The sequence below is a fragment of the Podarcis liolepis genome (genome assembly GCF_965112155.1).
Source record: "Podarcis liolepis genome assembly, chromosome: 2".
NCBI classification, from domain to species: Eukaryota; Metazoa; Chordata; class Lepidosauria; order Squamata; family Lacertidae; genus Podarcis; species Podarcis liolepis.
The window spans coordinates 906,298-925,758 of NC_139555.1; the positions used below are offsets into that span (position 1 = coordinate 906,298).

Below are 19,461 nucleotides of genomic sequence, written 5' to 3' on the forward strand. Positions count from 1 at the left end.
GACAGTAGTCCAACATTTGGGGTCCCAAGGCTGGGAACAGTCACTGTAGAAGGAAGCTTTTGGTGAGGTTATGCTTGAAAGAACATCAGTCATGTGAGAATTCCTGCTGGCAGAATTTGAGAGGAGAATGCCATTTCCAAATTTGTTTTGACCGCACTTGATACCAGCTGCATAACAAAAGGGATGACAACTGCTCAGTGCTTACGTGAAGCCCGAGGAGTAACTGCTGCCATCAATCCATCTCCACAGTCCTTCAGTATCTCTGTCCGTGAGGCCCATCCAATAACGGTCATTCCTGGTCCGGGTCATAAGGAAATTCTGCATGAGAAAGAAAAATCAGATAAGTGTGGCCATGAGAGTACATGGACTTTCTGTTGGAAGATGACGTTTAGGAGGATCCAGAATCAGTTTCTCGGCCATTGCTGTGTTGGGTTCCACAGGGCTCAGTTCTGCCATGGGTACTGCATCAGCGTAGAGCTTTATGCAGCCAGAGTAGTATGACCCATGTGCAAGAAGGAGGCATCAACAGACTGGTGGTGGTCCCTAAGGTTAGCAGAAGTACATTTTGTCGGGGGGCGGGGGAGAAAACCAAAACAGCTCAATGAGATCTGAGAATGCTCAGTGAAACACTGCCTGGCTGTTTGTGTGCAGGAAATGAAAGCTGGGTGTCAGGGAGTATTGGACTGGAGGCTCCTGGCAGAGGGTGCAGTTTCCTGGCTGGCTGGCCCTCTGAAAGCACGCCATGTGGCAACCTTTTGTGGTGAGCATGGCTGGCCACTCAAGGCCCCTCCAGCACAGAACCTGGCGGGAGGAGTTGCAGCTCAGCGGCAGAGCATCTGCATTGCTTCCTGAAGGTCCTGGGATCCATCACCTGGCAGCTTCAGGTCGAGCTGGAGAAAGACTCCTGCCTGAGAGTCAATGTAGACAATCCTGAACTAGATGGATCATTGGTCTGACGTGATCTAAGGCTGCTTCCTAGGTTTCTATGTTGAAAAGCACAGTACAGCACAAAGCACAAGTAGCCGGTTTATCAAGGAAGAGGCAAATCCTCCCAAGTTGAATTCACTGGAAAATCTTGAAGGCATTCAGAGCCAGGTACAGATGTACAGAAATGTGAAGAGATTCAGAACTTACAGGGTTAACAGTTCTGAGTGACGTCTCACATCATGAGGCATGGTTATGTTTCACATACGGGAATCTTACTGTGTGTGTTAGTTCTCTTTCTGTTCTGTTCAAGAGAGGAGAGATGTGCGCGTTGTCGCCGGGTGTTTGAAGCTGAATTTACGATGATATGTGCTACACAATTAAAGACTGTTGGAGATAAGAGAACAGCTTGTGTGCATTCTGATTTATTACCCCCACAGCGCAGCAGCTTCTACCGCTGTGTATACTCTGCTAAAAGGGCCAAAGAGGCTGGAGGATTTTTCGACCGGCACAGACAGCTCAGTGGCGCAGCTAAGAAGAGTGCTGGGCACCACTGGGCCAACAATGGACAGTATGTTGATACAGGGGAACATCCATAGTGGCGGTCAAACTGACTTTCAGAGATGTTTGTCCACAATTTTCTTTTTGAGGAACCCCTGATAAGCATTCAGGAAAACCCCAGGTTCTCTGGAGCCCAGTTTGGAAACTATAGCCTGGCTGTGATCAGGAGATGCATGCCAAGTAAGTTGGAATAAGGCAACTAAGCCCCCCAATCTCTCTGGGTGCAATGGTTTCCCCCAACTTTCCCTGATTCCTCCAACTCCAGCACACCAGCCCTGGCGGTTTCCTTTCTTTTTACCTGTTCAGGCATACTATCAATGACAACCAGCTTTGAATTTCTGACAGCGCAATCATCCCTGGCCTGCATCCAGTTAGTTTTCTGCAGGGAGAAGTAGTAGCATTTTCCATTGTGGTATTCCCATTCTCTAGTGTCAGGACTGCATGGGAACACTGAGCAAAGGAAAGAGAGACAACATTAGCCAATGGCTTGAAAAGTAAAGTAAAGCTTAGAGATGTCTGAGAGCACAGAAAGTGCAGTAGGCTGTATCTAGCTATGCAGTCGTCCATCTATTTAAAGGAGGAGGAGCTGGCAAAGTGGTGTTTGAATGCAGCTCCTACGTTCCTAAGAAGAGCTCTGTTGGATCAGGACCAGGGCCCAACTAGTTCAGCATCCTGGTCTCACAGTGGTAAGCAGATGCCTATGGGAAGCCCACAAACAGTCCTCTCTGCACTGGTGGTTTCCCAGAAAATGGAAGTTCAGAAGTTGGCTGCCTCCAAAAATGAACATTCTGGCTGGGACTGGTGGTAATCAGCCTGCTTTCACATGGCAGTTAATTCTGTTTTAACAACTGTTCCAGACCCTCCAACATGTCATGACAAAAAACTGGGGCACCATCTTCCGGGGCTGCAAGTCTGCACAAGTTACATGACCTGTGCAAGATTGCAGTCCTGAAAAAACACTTTATTAGGGCACAGTGCCCCAAAGAGATTGCCTCCCCCCCCCCAAATAAAAACTTTTCTTAGGGGAAAATTGCAGTGCGAAATCAAGCAATATTGCAGCACCCAAAATGTTTGCCATGCTCTCATGAGAAAAAACAGGATTTCTCATTTCCTGGGACGGTTGAGGGCTATGCTGTCCCCTAACTGTAAAGTTCTGTATTATATGTGAGCTTTCACAAAAGCCACTTCTGGAACTGTAGAGGAGTATAGTGCAAGTTTAGTGCCCATTTCTGTCTTATTTGCTTCCAGAAAAAAATCTGTTTGCAAATAATATGGAAACAAATGCTAAACTTGCACCATATTCCACTATAACTCTGGAAGTGGCTTTTAGATCACGTGAAAGCTCAAATATAACATGAATTGCAAGTGGAGAGTGCTGTTCTGGACTCAAAGGGTCTTTGGACAGGTTCAGCAAGGCGCTTCTGATATTCCTTTTATACTTGAGATCAATTAGGAGAGGTTTGAAAGCTCATAAGAGAAAATCACTGAGGGCCACCATGGCTATGTGAGGCACCACTCCCTAGCTTTCAAGCTCTGCTCCCTGATGTTTAGGGTCTGAGATTCAGGAGAACTGATCACCCTAGAGAAGAATATAAGTTTGGGGTGGGGGGAAGTAGGCTGTAAGCAGAGACCTTTCTAACCCCTGGATCCAGCAAGTGTTAAAATATAAGTCCGGCTTGTTGAGGTGATAGTCCAGGTGATGGGCCATTAAGGAAAACAAAGTGGATCTGTGAGAGGGTATTTAGGAAAAAGACAAAGGCAAGAGTTGAGAGTTCAGTGAGTGAGCCAGAGGGAAAAGGAGCAAGCTGGAGAGAGAGTCAGAGCAACAATTGAGAACATTGTTTGTTTTTTCTGTTTGGAATCCAAGGCTGTGGTTATGCGAGAAACCAGACCTTCTTGGGTTTTTAATGCTGTGATCCCCTCCATTGTAGGATCGGGTTGCGTATGTATTTGTAAATAAATCATAGAGATACCACAGTCTCCGCTAAGCCTCATTCCCAAAGGAAACATGAACCTTGGGTGAGAATCTGGAACACCTTGGATCTCACACCGTGCAGGGATTGGAGTGGCAGGCAACAATATGTTACAAGACTTACATTCATAATCATGTCCCGTTCGCGGCTTTGGACTCTCATCAATCAATTCACTCAGTTCTGATGAAAGTGTTGTTGCTTAAAATTTTAAAAGAGGAAAAGGGGGAAATGTTAGAAATTTAGAGCTGAAATGAAACATATTAAATGGCAGGCGTTATGATGCACGGAGGTGTGATATGGTTTATTATTCTTGAGAGACAGCAAATCAGGAGAGGTTTAGCGATGAAATGCTTAGTAATAACTTTGAATGTCAGTGTCGTGCTAATCAATCAATTAACTTTGAAACAATGCATCCCTTTCCCACACCCCTCCAAACATCACAAAGTGGTTTGAAGTTGGCATTACGCTAATTGTATAACAAATTATCTCCTAATATAAGAGGGGGCAGGGTTTCTGTTGAGTCAGGTGATTAGCTGTGGGAGGAGTTTATCAGAGCTTGCAGGGCAGCGGGGCGCAGTTTGATCCATCTTTTAGATTTAGGGGAGCTAGTCTCAAACATTTGTTGGGGGAGACCTAGGTTTTTTTTGGAGGGGTTATTTGTCCTGTCTTCATGCTTTTTAAGATGGAGGACCACTGTAGCCACCCCCAACGACACGTTTTCAAGATGGAGGGTGAGGGAACAGCTGCAGTCGCCTGCGGTTCCTGTGCAATGTTTGCCATCTTGCCAAAGGTCGCAGGCAGCTTTACCTGCAGCAATTGTATGTTGATTGCCCTCTTAGAAGACAAAGTCCAACAACTGGAGGAACGTGTAGCTATGCTCCAAAGAATTAGAGAGCTGGAGCTCTTCTTGGAAGCAACAGAGAACACCGTCTCCACCAAGGAGGAGACAGGGGACACCCCTGAGAAGGAGGCTAGTTCACCAACACAGGTGCCAGATATATGGAGAAAGGTGACTCAAAGAAATAGGAGGCCCAGGGTTCGCTCTGATTGTTTAGAAATACACAATCGCTTTGAAGTCCTCTCCCCTAGCATGGAAGACGAAGAACAGACTCCATTTGAGGATCTCTCCCTCATTACAGTCGATCAGGTATATGAAGACGAGCAGCAAAGTCAGTCCTCAGGGAATGTGCAGGTGACCTTGGAACGGACAGCTCACGGAAGAACCCCGACCAAACTTAAGAGGAGGCATGTAGTGCTGATAGGGGATTCCCTACTGAGGGGAACAGAAGCAGTGATCTGTGGGCCTGACAAGATGTCTCGGGAGGTGTGCTGTCTCCCCGGGGCTAAGATCCAAGATGTAACTGAACGACTGCAAGGAATCATAAAACCCACTGACAAATACCCCTTCCTCTGTCAGCATCACCCTTGAGCCAGTGCCACCAACTGGACTCATCCACTTCAGCCCCGACTGGACTAGGCGAGCTGGGTAGCACTTCCAGAGACCACCTTCTGCACAGGAACAGGTCAAAGTGCTGTGGACTCACAGCTTAGAGTTGTGAGCACCGGATTTAAGTTGAATAAGTCAAAGACCAAGGTTTTAGAGAAAAATTTAACACCAATGGAGAGAGAGAGGTTTCAGAACGAGACAGGTTTAACAGTGGTTAAGAAAGTTAAATATTTGGGGATCAACATGACAGCAAAAAATGGGAATTTATTCAAAGACAACTATGAAAAATGCTGGGTTGAAGTGAAAAAAGATTTAGAAATTTGGTCAAATTTGAAGCTTTCACTGCTGGGCCGTATTGCTGCGGTAAAAATGAATGTATTGCCTAGAATGTTGTTTTTGTTTCAAACATTGCAAATTGTGGACAAAATGGACTGTTTCAAGAGGTGGCAGAGAGATATTTCTAAATTTGTCTGGCAGGGCAAGAAGCCTAGAATAAAATTTAAAATACTAACAGATGCAAAGGAAAGAGGTGGATTTGCCCTGCCAGACTTTAAACTTTACTATGAATCAGCAGCTTTTTGCTGGTTGAAAGAATGGTTGCTTCTTGAAAACACTGACATTTTGGATTTAGAAGGTTTTAACAATGTATTTGGATGGCATGCATATCTGTGGTATGATAAGGTCAAAGCACATAAAGCATTTAAAAATCACATTGTCAGGAAAGCATTGTTTAATGTCTGGATAAGATATAAGGACTTATTGGAAAATAAAACTCCAAGGTGGCTGTCACCGATGGAAGCAAAAGCTCTGAAAAAGCTCAATATGGAGGTCAGATGGCCGAAATATTGGGAAATTTTGGAACAAGAGGGAGATAGACTGAAATTGCAGAGTTTTGAGAAATTAAAAAACTGGCTTCATTATTATCAGATAATGGAGACATATAATTTGGATAAGAAATTGGTTTCCAGGTGGAAAAATCAAAATTAGAAACAGAACTGTTAGAACCTAAAACTAAGATTTTGTCAAAAATGTATAACTTGCTGTTGAAATGGAATACTCAGGATGAAACGGTGAAATCTGCTATGATTAAATGGGCACAAGATGTTGGATATAACATTATGTTTGCTGACTGGGAACAGTTGTGGACTACAGGTATGAAGTTTACGGCATGTAATGCCTTGAGAGAGAATATTATGAAAATGATATACAGGTGGTACATGACACCACTCAAGCTTGCAAAATCTATCATTTGCCCGATAATAAATGTTGGAAATGTAAAGAAACTGAAGGTACATTCTTTCACCTTTGGTGGACGTACCCAAGGATTAAGGCTTTCTGGGAAATGATATATAATGAACTGGAAAAGGTATTTAAATATACCTTCTTGAAGAAACCAGAGGCCTTCCTCCTGGGCATAGTCGGCCAATTGGTGCCAAAGAAGGATAGAACTTTTTTTATGTACGCTACAACAGCAGCAAGAATACTCATTGCAAAGTATTGGAAGACACAAGATTTACCCACTCTGGAAGAATGGCAGATGAAGCTGATGGACTATATGGAACTGGCAGAAATGACTGGCAGAATCCGAGACCAGGGAGAAGAGTCAGTGGAAGAAGATTGGAAGAAATTTAAATACTATCTACAGAAATATTGTAAAATTAATGAATGTTAGAATGATGTTGGATAGAAATTAAGTGGTTTCCAGCTGTAATGCTTTAAGGGAATATGAAAAATGGGTTGTTAATAGGGAAAAATCTAATGTTACTATTTTAAGACCAAAGATTAGGATAAACAAAGAGGGTAAGGATTTGCTGAGCCAACAAATTGAACTGGAATACAAAAAAGGGAGGTATGAGGAGGTCCGGGAAACAAGCTAAGGAAGAAAAGTAATAGAAAAATGGAGTGGTTTTTAATCATTTTTATTTTGTATTTTTTTTCTTTTTCATTTTGTATTGTAATATCTTAAAAAAATCTTAATAAATATCTTATAAAAAACAACAACAAAGTGCTGTGGACTCACAGCTTAGAGTTGTGAGCACCGGATTCACTCCCACAAGAAGACAGTCGTTGCACAGCAGAGTCTAGCAGAGTCTAGCAGAGTATATCAACAACTCGGAGAGCAGCTCTGTAGAATATCTTCTTTATTCTATCTACAACTATTATACAACTATATACAGAGCTAAATAGGTCTAAGCATAAATGAATGCTGAACCGCACTGAGTGCCTGCAGCTGCTCTTAGCAGCAACCTTATCTCTACACACGATCTCTAACACTCAATCTCTCTCTCTCTCCGAAACAGACTGACTCTTTGATGTGGTGCTGGAGCAGAATAAGTAGAGAGCAGAACACGCCTCCTCCTCTCTGGAGAATCAGCAGACTCCTCAGGAGATTCTTGGATATGGGAGGGGTGAAATCTCCTCATCCTCCCCCATTTCATCTGACCATTTCAAGAATCTTTAACATAACTGCAATTTACACACACTCCAAAAGTTGTTCTCTTTGGTTACAACTTTGGTTAATACATTTGCAGGTACCTCTCTCCCCCTTTATCTAAGACACTTTAACACATCATTAAACAGTTACTACAATCACTCTGTGTCTATTAGGAAAGAGTTAAAACATAAACCTCAATCTGTAGTTCACACAAAATACACATTGTAAATACTCAAATGAATAAGCAGCTCCTAGAAAAATCTTCATACACATTTCTCTTTCTCACATGCAAATTAACATTGCTCATTTGGGCAGATTTAAACAAAACACTTTTTGTACTCAAACACACTTGCTCCTTCAATCCTGATCCTTTAAACATACCACTTTAGGTCAGGTAAGGAAATAAATAAAGCTTTTGTACTATTACTCTCAGCACACTTCATGCCTGGTTTAAAAACCGCACCAGAGTTGCATGTGACCGCAGTCTTGGCGAACTCTTCAGAAAACCTTTTGGTGGTACACCCTTGGTTGTTCTCTCGGATCTGCGCAAAACTCTCTGATCCTCTTGTTCTGGTGCTTCCTCCTCTTTGGGAGAATGGGGAGCTAAAGTATATGAAGCTGCTAAGTCTGAATCTGCGTCAGACTCTCCTGAGGCTTTTGGGCTCTGATAATCTGTGCCACCATCCAAATTTACATCGGCATCAGGATTATCAATCACATCAGAACTTGCCTCCCTCTTAACTGTCTTTGCCCCTTTTGCACCATCATCACAAATGGGATAGCACTGAAAAACGCCAACTCTGTCCCATTGTGGATTGTCCTCAATACTCCTGGTCAGCCTGATGGTTTTCGTGTCTGTGATCAGGACACGATAAGACCCTTTCTCATATCCTAGGAAAACACCATGTTCTCCACGCTTGCTCAGTTTGTCACCCTGCGAGGTGTGCACCCAAACCTCTGACCCAAAAATTTTAAAATGCTTTACACATGGCTTTCTTTTGTGAAGCATCTCATATGGGGTGCAATTTACAGCAGACTGGTACCTCCTGTTATACACGTGACAAAAAAACAAAAGAGCTTCGGCCCAAAAGGGATTGGGCAGCCCCAATCATGTAACAGTATTCTGATTCCTTGCTGCAGGGTCTGGTTTATTCTCTCACATAAACCATTCTGCCAGGGTGATCTGGGCATGGCAGTCCTATGCTCAATGCCCTGTTCAGAAAGAAAAACCTCAAACTCCTCTGAACAAAACTCACCTCCCCTGTCAGTGAAAAGACAACGTACGTTCTCATTATGTACATTTCTGAGCCATTTACAAAACTGACGAAACTTGGTAAAAGCTTTGGACTTTTTCTGCAACATATAGACCCATACATATCTTGAATAGGAGTCTATCAACACCATAAAAAACCTTGAATTGCCTCTAGAGAGCGCTAGAGGCCCCACTAAGTCTGCATGAATGACTTCGTATGGTTTCTTGGCCTCTCTCCCAGACTCTGTACCTTTGGGAGCTTGCCTTGCCTTACTCTCAGCACAAGAAACACATTTCATGTGGTAGGGACATTCTTTCAACTTCATACCCTGAACCATATCAGGCATTTTTGCCGCAGCCTGGAAATTCAAATGACCATAAACACGGTGGTAATAATGAATACATTGGTCATGCAACTTCTCATTCTTATCAACAGACAAACTGCAACACTCTTTCTCAGTTGCTTCTGCAGTACCTGTACCTGAAACAAAAGGCAATTGGTACAGACCATTAACACATTTTGCATATAGAATGAGCTTGCCATCTCAACGAATTTCACAGCGAGATTTAGCAAACACCACCTTAAACCCTTGACGATCAAGCTGGGAAACACTCAACAAATTGTCCTGAATATCAGGCGCATACAGGACATTCTTAATTGTTGCATTCAGGCTCTTTAAAAACACAGTTCCCTGAGCCAAACTCGTGAGAACAGTCCCATCTGCTTGATGAATTTCTTTCTCTTGCTTCTCAAGATGAACAAAGAGACCCTTATCTTTGCCCACGTGGTTTGAACAGCCAGAGTCGACCACGAAGAAACTCCACCCACGTTGATTGGAGCAGCAAGAGATCAAAGCCTTTGAAGTAGCAGGTGCTTGGGGATTTCTTCCTCCTCCCCCTCTGCCTCTGAAGTTTCCTTTCTTTTTTGAAGTTTTCTTGCTGCACTGAAAACTCAAATGGCCTTGTGCTCCACACGAAAAGCACCGCCTCAACTTTAGTGCTTTAACAGCAGCAGTTTCACTTTCCCCTGCTGAAGATTCAGGCACATTTTCAAGCACATTTTTAACAGCACCATTTTCCCAGCTTTCTCTAACAGCCTGTCTGTGATCCCACTCATTCAGGAGCACGCTAGACACATAATCTTCCGTTAGCCGGTCAGAAGGCATGGTAGAAATCTGGGCAGCTACTCCATCGTAAGAATCGTCTAGGCTATTTATCATCAGCATTGCAAACACAGCCTCTGAAATAGCCAGGTCTCACTGAACAAGGTCCTGTCTGAGACGCTTTAACTGAGATAGATGGCTAGGCAAATCACGACCTTTCTCCAACTGCAGCCTGCACAGCTTCTTGACGAAAATCACACTGGAACCAGCATTCTGCCGCAAATGCATATCTCTTAGCTTCTGCCAAACAGCTCATGCAGTCTCTTGACCCTCTAAGTTCACCAACAAGTGGTCTGAAACACTCAAAACAATTGTCCCCCGGGCTCTCATGTCTGCAGCATGCCACTCAGGCCAATCATCTACATCCTCATCGGGAGAGTCATCTTCTATCGTGTGAAATAGCTTTTCCCTCTGTAAAAGCGCTTTCATCTTGACCTGCCAAACTGCATAGGTCTCAGGTGTGAGGAGAGGAAAGGACAGAGCCATCTGGCCAGTATGTGCACAGGCCATGTCTGATATTACTTAGAGCAAGACACTTCCCTCGTGCAACACAGATAAAGCCTTGGACTCCTTCAGCCACTCTCTCTCCCACTCAGAGCGCAATTAACAGGCAAACAGGGATGCTATCTTCTTTCTTTTGCAGTCAGCAACATACCTCCATAAATCAAGCAACAGCAACAGCGGCAGCTTGAACACTCTTCTCCAAAACAGCTCAGCTTCTGGGCACCACAAATCAGTCCAGCATGCAGCCTCCGTTCCGCCGTCCGGCAATCAGCAACAGAAACCTCTGGCAACTGGGACGACTGGTACAACTGGAACAACGACTGGTCAGACGACTGGGCCCATAACTGATGTCAGCATCGCCCTTGAGCCAGTGCCACCAACTGGACTCATCCACTTCAGCCCCGACTGGGCTAGGCGAGCTGGGTAGCACTTCCAGAGACCACCTTCTGTACAGGAACAGGTCAAAGTGCTGTGGACTCACAGCTTAGAGTTGTGAGCACCGGATTCCCTCCAACAAGAAGACAGTCGTCGCACAGCAGAGTCTAGCAGAGTCTAGCAGAGTATATAAACAACTCGGGGAGCAGCTCTGTAGAATATCTTCTTTAACTCATTGTGGGAGTTTACTATAGATCCCCAAGCCAAACGGAGGACATAGATGATGCCTTCCTGGAACAGATGGCCAAGCATGCAAAAGGAAGGGAGATAGTAGTAATGGGGGACTTCAATTACCCGGATATTTGTTGGATGTCAAACTCAGCCAAGAGCATAAGGTCAAACAGATTCCTCACTGGCCTTGCAGACAACTTCATTGTCCAGAAAGTGGGAGAAGCAAGAAGAGGAACAGCCATTTTAGATCTGGTCCTAACCAATGTTGATGACCTGGTTAGTGGGGTAGAAGTGGAAGGATCATTAGGCGCGAGTGATCATGCTCTTCTGAAGTTTACTATACAGCGGAAATGAGCAGCCAAGCATACTAGGACTCTTGACTTTAAGAAAGCCGACTTCATAAAACTTAGGGAAGTGCTGGGTGAGATCCCATGGACAGTAATACTAAAAGGAAAGGGAGTTCATGATGGCTGGGAGTTTGTTAAGAGGGAGATAGTAAAAGCACAACTTCAGGCAATACCAATGAGACGGAAACATGGAAGGTGCCTAAAGAAGCCAGGGTGGCTATCTAAAGAACTTTTAACTGAGTTAAGATTTAAAAAGGATGTGTACAAAAAATGGAAAAGGGGGGAAACCACCAAAGAGGAATTCAAACAAATAGCCAGCACGTGTAGACACCAAGTCAGAAAAGCTAAAGCACAGAATGAACTCAGGCTTGCTAGAGAGGTTAAAAGCAACAAAAAAGGCTTTTATGGGTATGTCCGTAGCAAAAGGAAGAACAAAGAAACAGCGGGGTCACTCAGAGGAGAAGATGGTGAAATGTAAACAGGGGACACAGAAAGGGCTGAACTCCTCAATGCCTTCTTTGCCTCAGTCTTCTCCGATAAAGAAAACAATGCCCGACCTGAAGAATTTGGAGCAAATGATTCAGCAGAGGAAACACAGCCCAGAATAACTAAGGAGATAGTACAAGAATACATGGCTAGTTTAGATGTATTCAAGTCTCCAGGGCCAGACGAACTGCATCCAAGAGTATTAAAAGAACTGGCAGATGTGATCTCAGAACCACTGGCAGTCATCTTTGAGAATTCCTGGAGAACAGGCGAGGTCCCGGCAGACTGGAGGAGGGCAAATGTTGTCCCTATTTTCAAAAAGGGGAAAAGAGAGGACCCAAATAATTACCGCCCAGTCAGGCTGACATCAATACCAGGGAAGGTTCTGGAGCAGATCATTAAGCAAACAGTCTGTGAGCACCTAGAAAGGAATGCTGTGATCACCAATAGTCAGCATGGATTTCTGAAAAATAAGTCATGTCAGACTAACCTGATCTCGTTTTTTGACAGAATTACAAGCCTGGTAGATGAAGGGAACGCAGTGGATGTAGCCTACCTTGATTTCAGCAAGGCATTTGACAAGGTGCCCCATGATATTCTTGTAAAGAAGCTGGTAAAATGCGGTCTCGACTATGCTACCACTCAGTGCTGACCGAACCCAAAGGGTGCTCATCAATGGTTCCTCTTCATCCTGGAGAAGAGTGACTAGTGGGGTGCCACAGGGTTCTGTCTTGGGCCCGGTCTTATTCAACATCTTTATCAACGACTTGGCTGATGGACTCAAGGGCATCCTGATCAAATTTGCAGATGACACCAAACTGGGAGGGGTGGCTAACACCCCAGAGGACAGGATCACACTTCAAAATGACCTTGACAGATTAGAGAACTGGGCCAAAACAAACAAGATGAACTTTAACAGAGAGAAATGTAAAGTATTGCACTTGGGCAAAAAAAATGAGAGGCACAAATACAAGATGGGTGACACCTGGCTTGAGAGCAGTACATGTGAAAAGGATCTAGGAGTCTTGGTTGACCACAAACTTGACATGAGCCAACAGTGTGATGCGGCAGCTAAAAAAGTCAATGCAATTCTGGGCTGCATCAATAGGAGTATAGCATCTAGATCAAGGGAAGTAATAGTGCCACTGTATTCTGCTCTGGTCAGACCTCACCTGGAGTACTGTGTCCAGTTCTGGGCACCACAGTTCAAGAAGGACATTGACAAACTGGAACGTGTCCAGAGGAGGGCAACCAAAATGGTCAAAGGCCTGGAAACGATGCCTTATGAGGAACAGCTAAGGGAGCTGGGCATGTTTAGCCTGGAGAAGAGGAGGTTAAGGGGTGATATGATAGCCATGTTCAAATATATAAAAGGATGGCATATAGAAGAGGGAGAAAGGTTGTTTTCTGCTGCTCCAGAGAAGCGGACACGGAGCAATGGATCCAAACTACAAGAAAGAAGATTCCACCTAAACATTAGGAAGAACTTCCTGACAGTAAGAGCTGTTCGACAGTGGAATTTGCTGCCAAGGAGTGTGGTGGAGTCTCCTACTTTGGAGGTCTTTAAGCAGAGGCTTGACAACCATATGTCAGGAGTGCTCTGATGGTGTTTCCTGCTTGGCAGGGGGTTGGACTCGATGGCCCTTGTGGTCTATTCCAACTCTATGATTCTATGATTCTATGATTCTATGATAAGGGTGGGAAACCTGTGGCCCTGCAGATGTGGACTGCAACTCCTGTTATAGACGCCCCCATATATAAGATTTCCCCTATTTTGGGGGACTCTGATTTAAGAAAATGGGGGATGGTCCCCGTGTATAAGACACCCCCAAATTTTGGACATTATTTTCAGGGGAAAACCTACACATGGAAAAATACAGTATTTTATTTCATAAAACCACTTGATTGCAAACCTCAAAGTGCTTTACAAAAAGATAAAACAATAAAATTAAGAAAAAAGTCACAACCCTAGTTTAAAATCATTGAGTAGACTTATCTAAACAAGAATATTTTAGCAGGTGCCAAAAAGAGTACAGTGAAGCCTGCTTGATCTCAATAGGCTGGGAGTTCCAAAGTGCAGGTGAAGACCCAGTTCTTATAAATGTGGAACGGGCATTATGTGACGCCTGTTGTAGTGCCAGTTCTGTCAGTCAATGTGGTTGAGTGGCGCATGTGCAGTAATCTATTGACCATGTTTGCTTGGGTTGATGGGCGATGGATACCAGAAACACGAGTAACAATGGGAACATTATATTAGACCTTTTATGGGCCTCTACACAGACCAGAACCCTTGCCGGTTGTGTTTCGGCCGCTTCACCGCCAGGATCTACCATGGGATGAGGCAGCTTTCCCTTCCCAGATGTCTGCTTCTGCTCTGTGGGTCCTGGACTCTCCCAGCTCTGTCCTTTGGGGCCTCTCGACTCTTCCAGCCAAGGTTCCCTCACGCAAGAGTTGTCTGGGTTCCTCTTACCCTGCTCTTAGCTCCAGCCAGGCCTTAGGGATCCAGCCCCTGGTCATCCAATAAAGTTTCACTTGAGGATCCCGGATATTTCTCCCCTGCTGCCCCATTTCTGGCACCGCAAACTAGAAGTTTGCACCCCACAGCATCCTTGTTCTCGCCATCCCTTTCCAGCCTAGCAGAACATGGACAGTTACTCTCCCAGGCCATTGCTTAGCAACTTGGTGAGATGGGGTGGATGCTTCAGAGAAGAGAGTGTGGACTTCCTCACTGACCAGTCTAACCAGGAGACATGCACGAAAACCCACCCTGCTCCTCCTGGCTTGGGAAGTCAGGAGATAAGAGAACTTCAATAATGTGCCACCTGCATGCAATATACCCCCTTTTTCAGTCTGGGCAATTTCGCTGGCTTTCCATCCCTACCTCTGCCCCTCTTACATCAGGTGGTAAAAGCCCTCAAGGAAAGCAGGAAAGAACCTGCCTTTGGGATTCAGCTCTCTCACCAGGAGAAACTTCAACTCGAGGCCCTCAGACCACCACTAGGGTAATGGGAAACGTAGTCCAGAAACTTATGGGGACCATAGTTTGAAGAACCCTGAGTTAGTGGATGGGGGCCAGCCAACATGCCACCCACTTCATAAGGATGTTGTACTGGGACATTTTGGGGAGAAAAGTGACAGATGATGGCAGACTGCTGCTTCCTCACCCCCACCAGTGGCAAGTCTGTCTCCAATCCCCCAATTGCCAAAACAGGACCCCCATCAAATCATCACCTGTGAATGGAGTGGTAAATGTTGGCAGTGGATTTTTGGCTCCCGCTAGACTCCATTTACCCTCCCCTGGAGACCCTGAGGCAAGGACTCTTGGCGCTTCAGGTCAGATTTCCAAAAGTTGGCAGCACTACAACTGAGCACAAATCAGCTTTCAATTCCCTTCATTTAGTGATTTTGCTCATTTTTGTTTAGGTGGGTATTGATAGTTATTTTTCTATCTAGTTTAGTCAGATTGATTCACACCCTATGCCATTATGAGCAGGGCTGATTATTGTTGTGCCAGTTGTGCTAGAAATATTTATATTGAGGGGCAGCATAGAAATCTTTAAAATAAATACAGTGGTGCCCCGCAAGACGAATGCCTCGCAAGACGAAAAACTCGCTAGACGAAAGAGTTTTCCGTTTTTTGAGTTGTTCCGCAAGACGAATTTCCCTATGGGCTTGCGAGTTCTTGCGAGTTTGTTTCCTTTTTCTTAAAGCCGCTAAGCCGTTAATAGCCGCTAAGCCGCTAATAGCCGTGCTTCGCAAGACGAAAAAACCGCAAGACGAAGAGACTCGCGAAACGGATTAATTTCGTCTTACGAGGCACCACTGTATATAAATTCATTCATAGTTATTAAAGAATAATAAACCAATACATACACCTCCCTTTGTTTCTGATGGAGACAAAGCCAAGAAACAATGTCCTTTATAGATGAAATGTTTTGAACGATAAAGAGGAAAATGGTCAAAGTACCTTTGGAAAGAGCCACGATGCAGAAAACAGCAGCTCCCAGGACAGAGACCATCAGCAGGATGCAGACGTGGAAGACCGGCCTCCGGGCGAAATTAAGGTAACTTCTTTCTTTAAATAAAGAAAAGAAAAAGAAGAAAAAGAAAAAGATATAGCCATTGTTCCATGACTGCTGGAATCATGCAAGAACCTTTATTCCAACAGAGTTTCCAGCAAGTGCTTTGAGTTGAGGATATGCACCCACTGTGAGCGCATTGTGATGAGTGTGCCAGGCCCCTGTAATCCCTGAATGGTGCAAGTGTGCTAGATGGCAAATGGGTGGGGCCCCTCACTCAGCTCAGAGATACCGTAGTTGGAAGGATAAAGCCTGAATTGAGAGTTGAGAGTTGCTCTGATGTGAGCTAGAAGCAAAACAGCAAATGGGAAGCGAGAGAGACAGAGCAATGATTGATTTCTGTTGGAATCCAAGGTTGTGGCTACCGGAGAAACAAGACCTTTGCTGTGAACTCCTCCATCGTAGGCTCAGGTTGTATATAGGAGTAAATAAACCATATATCATAAAGACACCAGAGTCTCCGCTGCGCCTCATTTCCAAAAGGAAACGCAAGCCCCTGGTAAGTGCCTGGGATCCCTGGAATCTTGCACCCCCCCCCCCCGGAGACTGGGGTGGTGTGCAGCGGTATCACACTTGCCTTGGTGCAGCCTTTCTTGCTATCTTACTGCGCTTGCATGATGTCTTGGAACTTTCTTGAAGTATCAGCTGTGCTGCTTGCTGTGCGGCTGCAGCCTTGTGTTGGTTTTGTGGGGGGAGGGGTTATTATTATGAACTAATAAAGCAGAATAAATCTTGCACTATGGTGGGGTTAAGAAACAAACATGCCCACAATAAAGCAGCAGTTTTGGAAGGGCCCCTGGAGTCACTTTCGCCCCTCCACCTCTGATTTCCTTAGCTTACAGGTCTTTATTTAGCAGGCATCCTTTGTTTGCAGGGAGGTTCAGTGACAAAAGAGGGACAAAGGATTTGCTTGCAGGTCTTCCCATTAGCCATTTGCTCACTGCACATTTTTCAGTGCATTTCCACCTGTCACTTTCCTAACTGTAAAAAAATGTTTTTTATAAAAAGTGAATTTGTTGCAGTAAGTTGACTAGAGTGCTTTAATTCACATTATTTGTGCAAACCTCAATTTCCAGTAATATATGTGGAACCAGGAAGTGCTCAGCTCCCTAAAGTAGAATAGTGAAAGCAATTATTTCTTGGCCCGTTAACTCCATCTTGTCTAACAGCCCCCTCCCGCCCTGCCTTGCATATTTTCAACATAGACTTAATAAGCATCTTTGAAAGCCTGTTGGCTGAAAAATAAATCTGTCTTGTGGCATTAGACAAGCACATATGTTGCAGCACAGAAAACAGGGGGGGGGGGGAAACACAAGACAGAACAAGCAAGCAAACAAACAAACAAACAAATACATAAATGAACTATTGGACAAGGTACAATAGTGTCAAATTGAGATCTGAGCCAGAGACTTCCTTGCCACAGTCAACTCTCTTAACTGCGACAGAATTAAGCTTGTGCTTAAGTGCCAAAGAGGAGGAGAAAATATTTACCTTTATATGTCCGGAAGTCATCTTGCATTTTTTCTTCCTCCATCTTGCAGAAGTCCTTTCCCCCCTCCAGATCTTGACTTTCCAAAATGAGGACTTTACAGTTTACCTTGGCTATTCCATGAGAAGAGTTAATCTGTAACTTGCAGGGATGGCAGAGACCACACCTCTGCCCCTCTGCCCTCAGCCTGCCTGCCAGTTTTTAAAATGCAGTGGCAGCTGAAACATCCTTCATTGAACTGTGGTCCAGAGAGTTCTTAGACAACATGGTAATGAATTTAGTGCCTGTTCAAAATCTTTGTGGGTGGAAATCAGTGCTATAGTCTCCTTCCATGAAGTATCAGCCTTGATCCGAATGGGCAGTGTGTGTGTGTATGTATATACAGTATGTATAAATAAATAAATAAATAAATAAATAAATAAATAAACAAAGAGTTGGAAGGGACCCCAAGGGTCATCTAGCCCAATCCCCTGCAATGCAGGAAACTCAACTCAAGCATCCATGGCAGATGGCTACCCAAGCTCTGATTAAAAACCTCCAAGAAAGGAGAGTCCACCACCCTCTGTGGGGGACTGTTCCAGCTTTGTCAGAAAGTTCTTCCTGATGTTTAGTTGGAATCTCCTTTCTTGTCACTTGAAGCCATGGGTTCGAGTCCTACCCTCCAGAGCAGGAGAAAACCAGTGTGACCCATCTTCCATGTCACAGCCCTTGAGATACTTGAAGACGGCTCTCATATGTCCTCTCAGTCTCCTCTTCTCCAGGCTAAACATTCCCAACTCCCTCAACCGTTTCTCATAAGGCTGGTTTCCAGACCCTTGATCATCTTGGTTGCCCTCCTCTGCACACCTTTCAGCTGGTCAGTGCAGGTAGCGACCATTTTTCACGTGTCCACTTGATGCACTTCACATACATGCTTGCTTCTGGCGACCCTGAAGTGGCCCCCAAATGGAGCTGGGGGCGGAATGGGACGGGGTGGTCTTATGCATGCTCTGCTGATGCATGCAGGGGTCAGGAACAGAACCCCTGTGCAAAATGGTTGCTGCCTGAATCCTTCTTAAATTGTGGTGCCCAGAACTGGACACAGTATTCCAGGTGTGGTCTCACCAAGGCAGAAGGGAGTGGCGCCACTTCTTCCTTTGACCTGGACACTCGACATCCATTGATGCAGCCTAGAATGGTGTTTTTTTGCTGTTGCATCACACTGTTGACTCATGTTGGGCCTGGGAGTAAAGAGGCAGTGCCCAGGGGTTAAAAACCAGAGCTAGAAATCTGATGCCCCCCCTAATGTTTGGTGGGTGATGGGAGTTGTAGTTCAGCAGCAACTAGAAGGACAAAAGTTCTCCATATCTGAGCAAAAACAAGGAAACTGGAGGAGGAAACTGTGACTCTCTACAGGTTGGATTGATTGATTGATTTCATAAAATTTATACACCACTTTACAAAGAAAAAAAATCACAAATTTGAAACATTCGAAAGTTTAAATACTAAAATAGATTAATGTTACCTCAACATTCTAAGCACCTGGCTAGGCTTGTCTAAACAGGAAAATAGTATAGTGAAGGCACCTGATCTCAACAGGCCAGGATGTCCAAAGTGTAGATGCTTCAACACTGGTCCTCCTCTCCTGCTTCTCTCTCTCTCTCTGATTTCTGGCCATTGGCAGAAATCAAGGTTAGGAGGCAAACACAGTTGAAATCAATAGTCCTTGTTAGTTTAGGCTGCAATAAGTGTAAATATTATTACACTTTCTAATCAGGGAACAGATCACTGTTACACACACACACACACACACACACACACAGGTACCTCAGTTTATGAACTTAATCCCTTCTGGAAGTCCATTCTTAAACCAAAACCGTTCTTAAACCGAGCTGTGGTTTCCCTAATGAGGCCTCCCACTGCCGGTGCCCTTTCACCATTTAGATTCCGTTCTTAGTCCGAGGTAAAGTTCACAAACCGGGACACTACTTCCGGTTTTGTGCAGTTCATAAACCAAATCGTTCTTAAACAGGACTGTTCTTAAGCCAAGGTGTGTGTGTGTGTGTGTGTGTGTGTGTGAGAGAGAGAGAGAGAGAGAGAGAGATGTTTAGCTTTCCACTGATTGCATTTTTTGGTCAGTAAGTCCACTCTGAAAAGTTCATAGAAAGGGGTGGTGTAATAAATCCTGAAAATAATCACGTAATAAATGAAAGGTGC

At 44.5% G+C, this 19,461-nt stretch overlaps 1 protein-coding gene across 1 annotated transcript in view; it reads right to left on the reverse strand.

Moving 5' to 3' along the window:
* The window catches only part of LOC310700888 (uncharacterized protein), a 33,414-nt gene that overhangs the window by 1,013 nt on the left and 12,940 nt on the right, over positions 1 to 19,461 (reverse strand). Inside the window, exons 8-12 of the mRNA XM_083490843.1 lie at positions 17,268 to 17,466; positions 15,665 to 15,772; positions 3,582 to 3,656; positions 1,784 to 1,935; positions 206 to 318 (exon numbers count right to left, since the gene is read on the reverse strand). Coding sequence (XP_083346969.1) covers positions 206 to 318; positions 1,784 to 1,935; positions 3,582 to 3,656; positions 15,665 to 15,772; positions 17,268 to 17,466 — 647 coding nt within the window. The remainder of the gene's footprint in view (positions 1 to 205; positions 319 to 1,783; positions 1,936 to 3,581; positions 3,657 to 15,664; positions 15,773 to 17,267; positions 17,467 to 19,461) is intronic.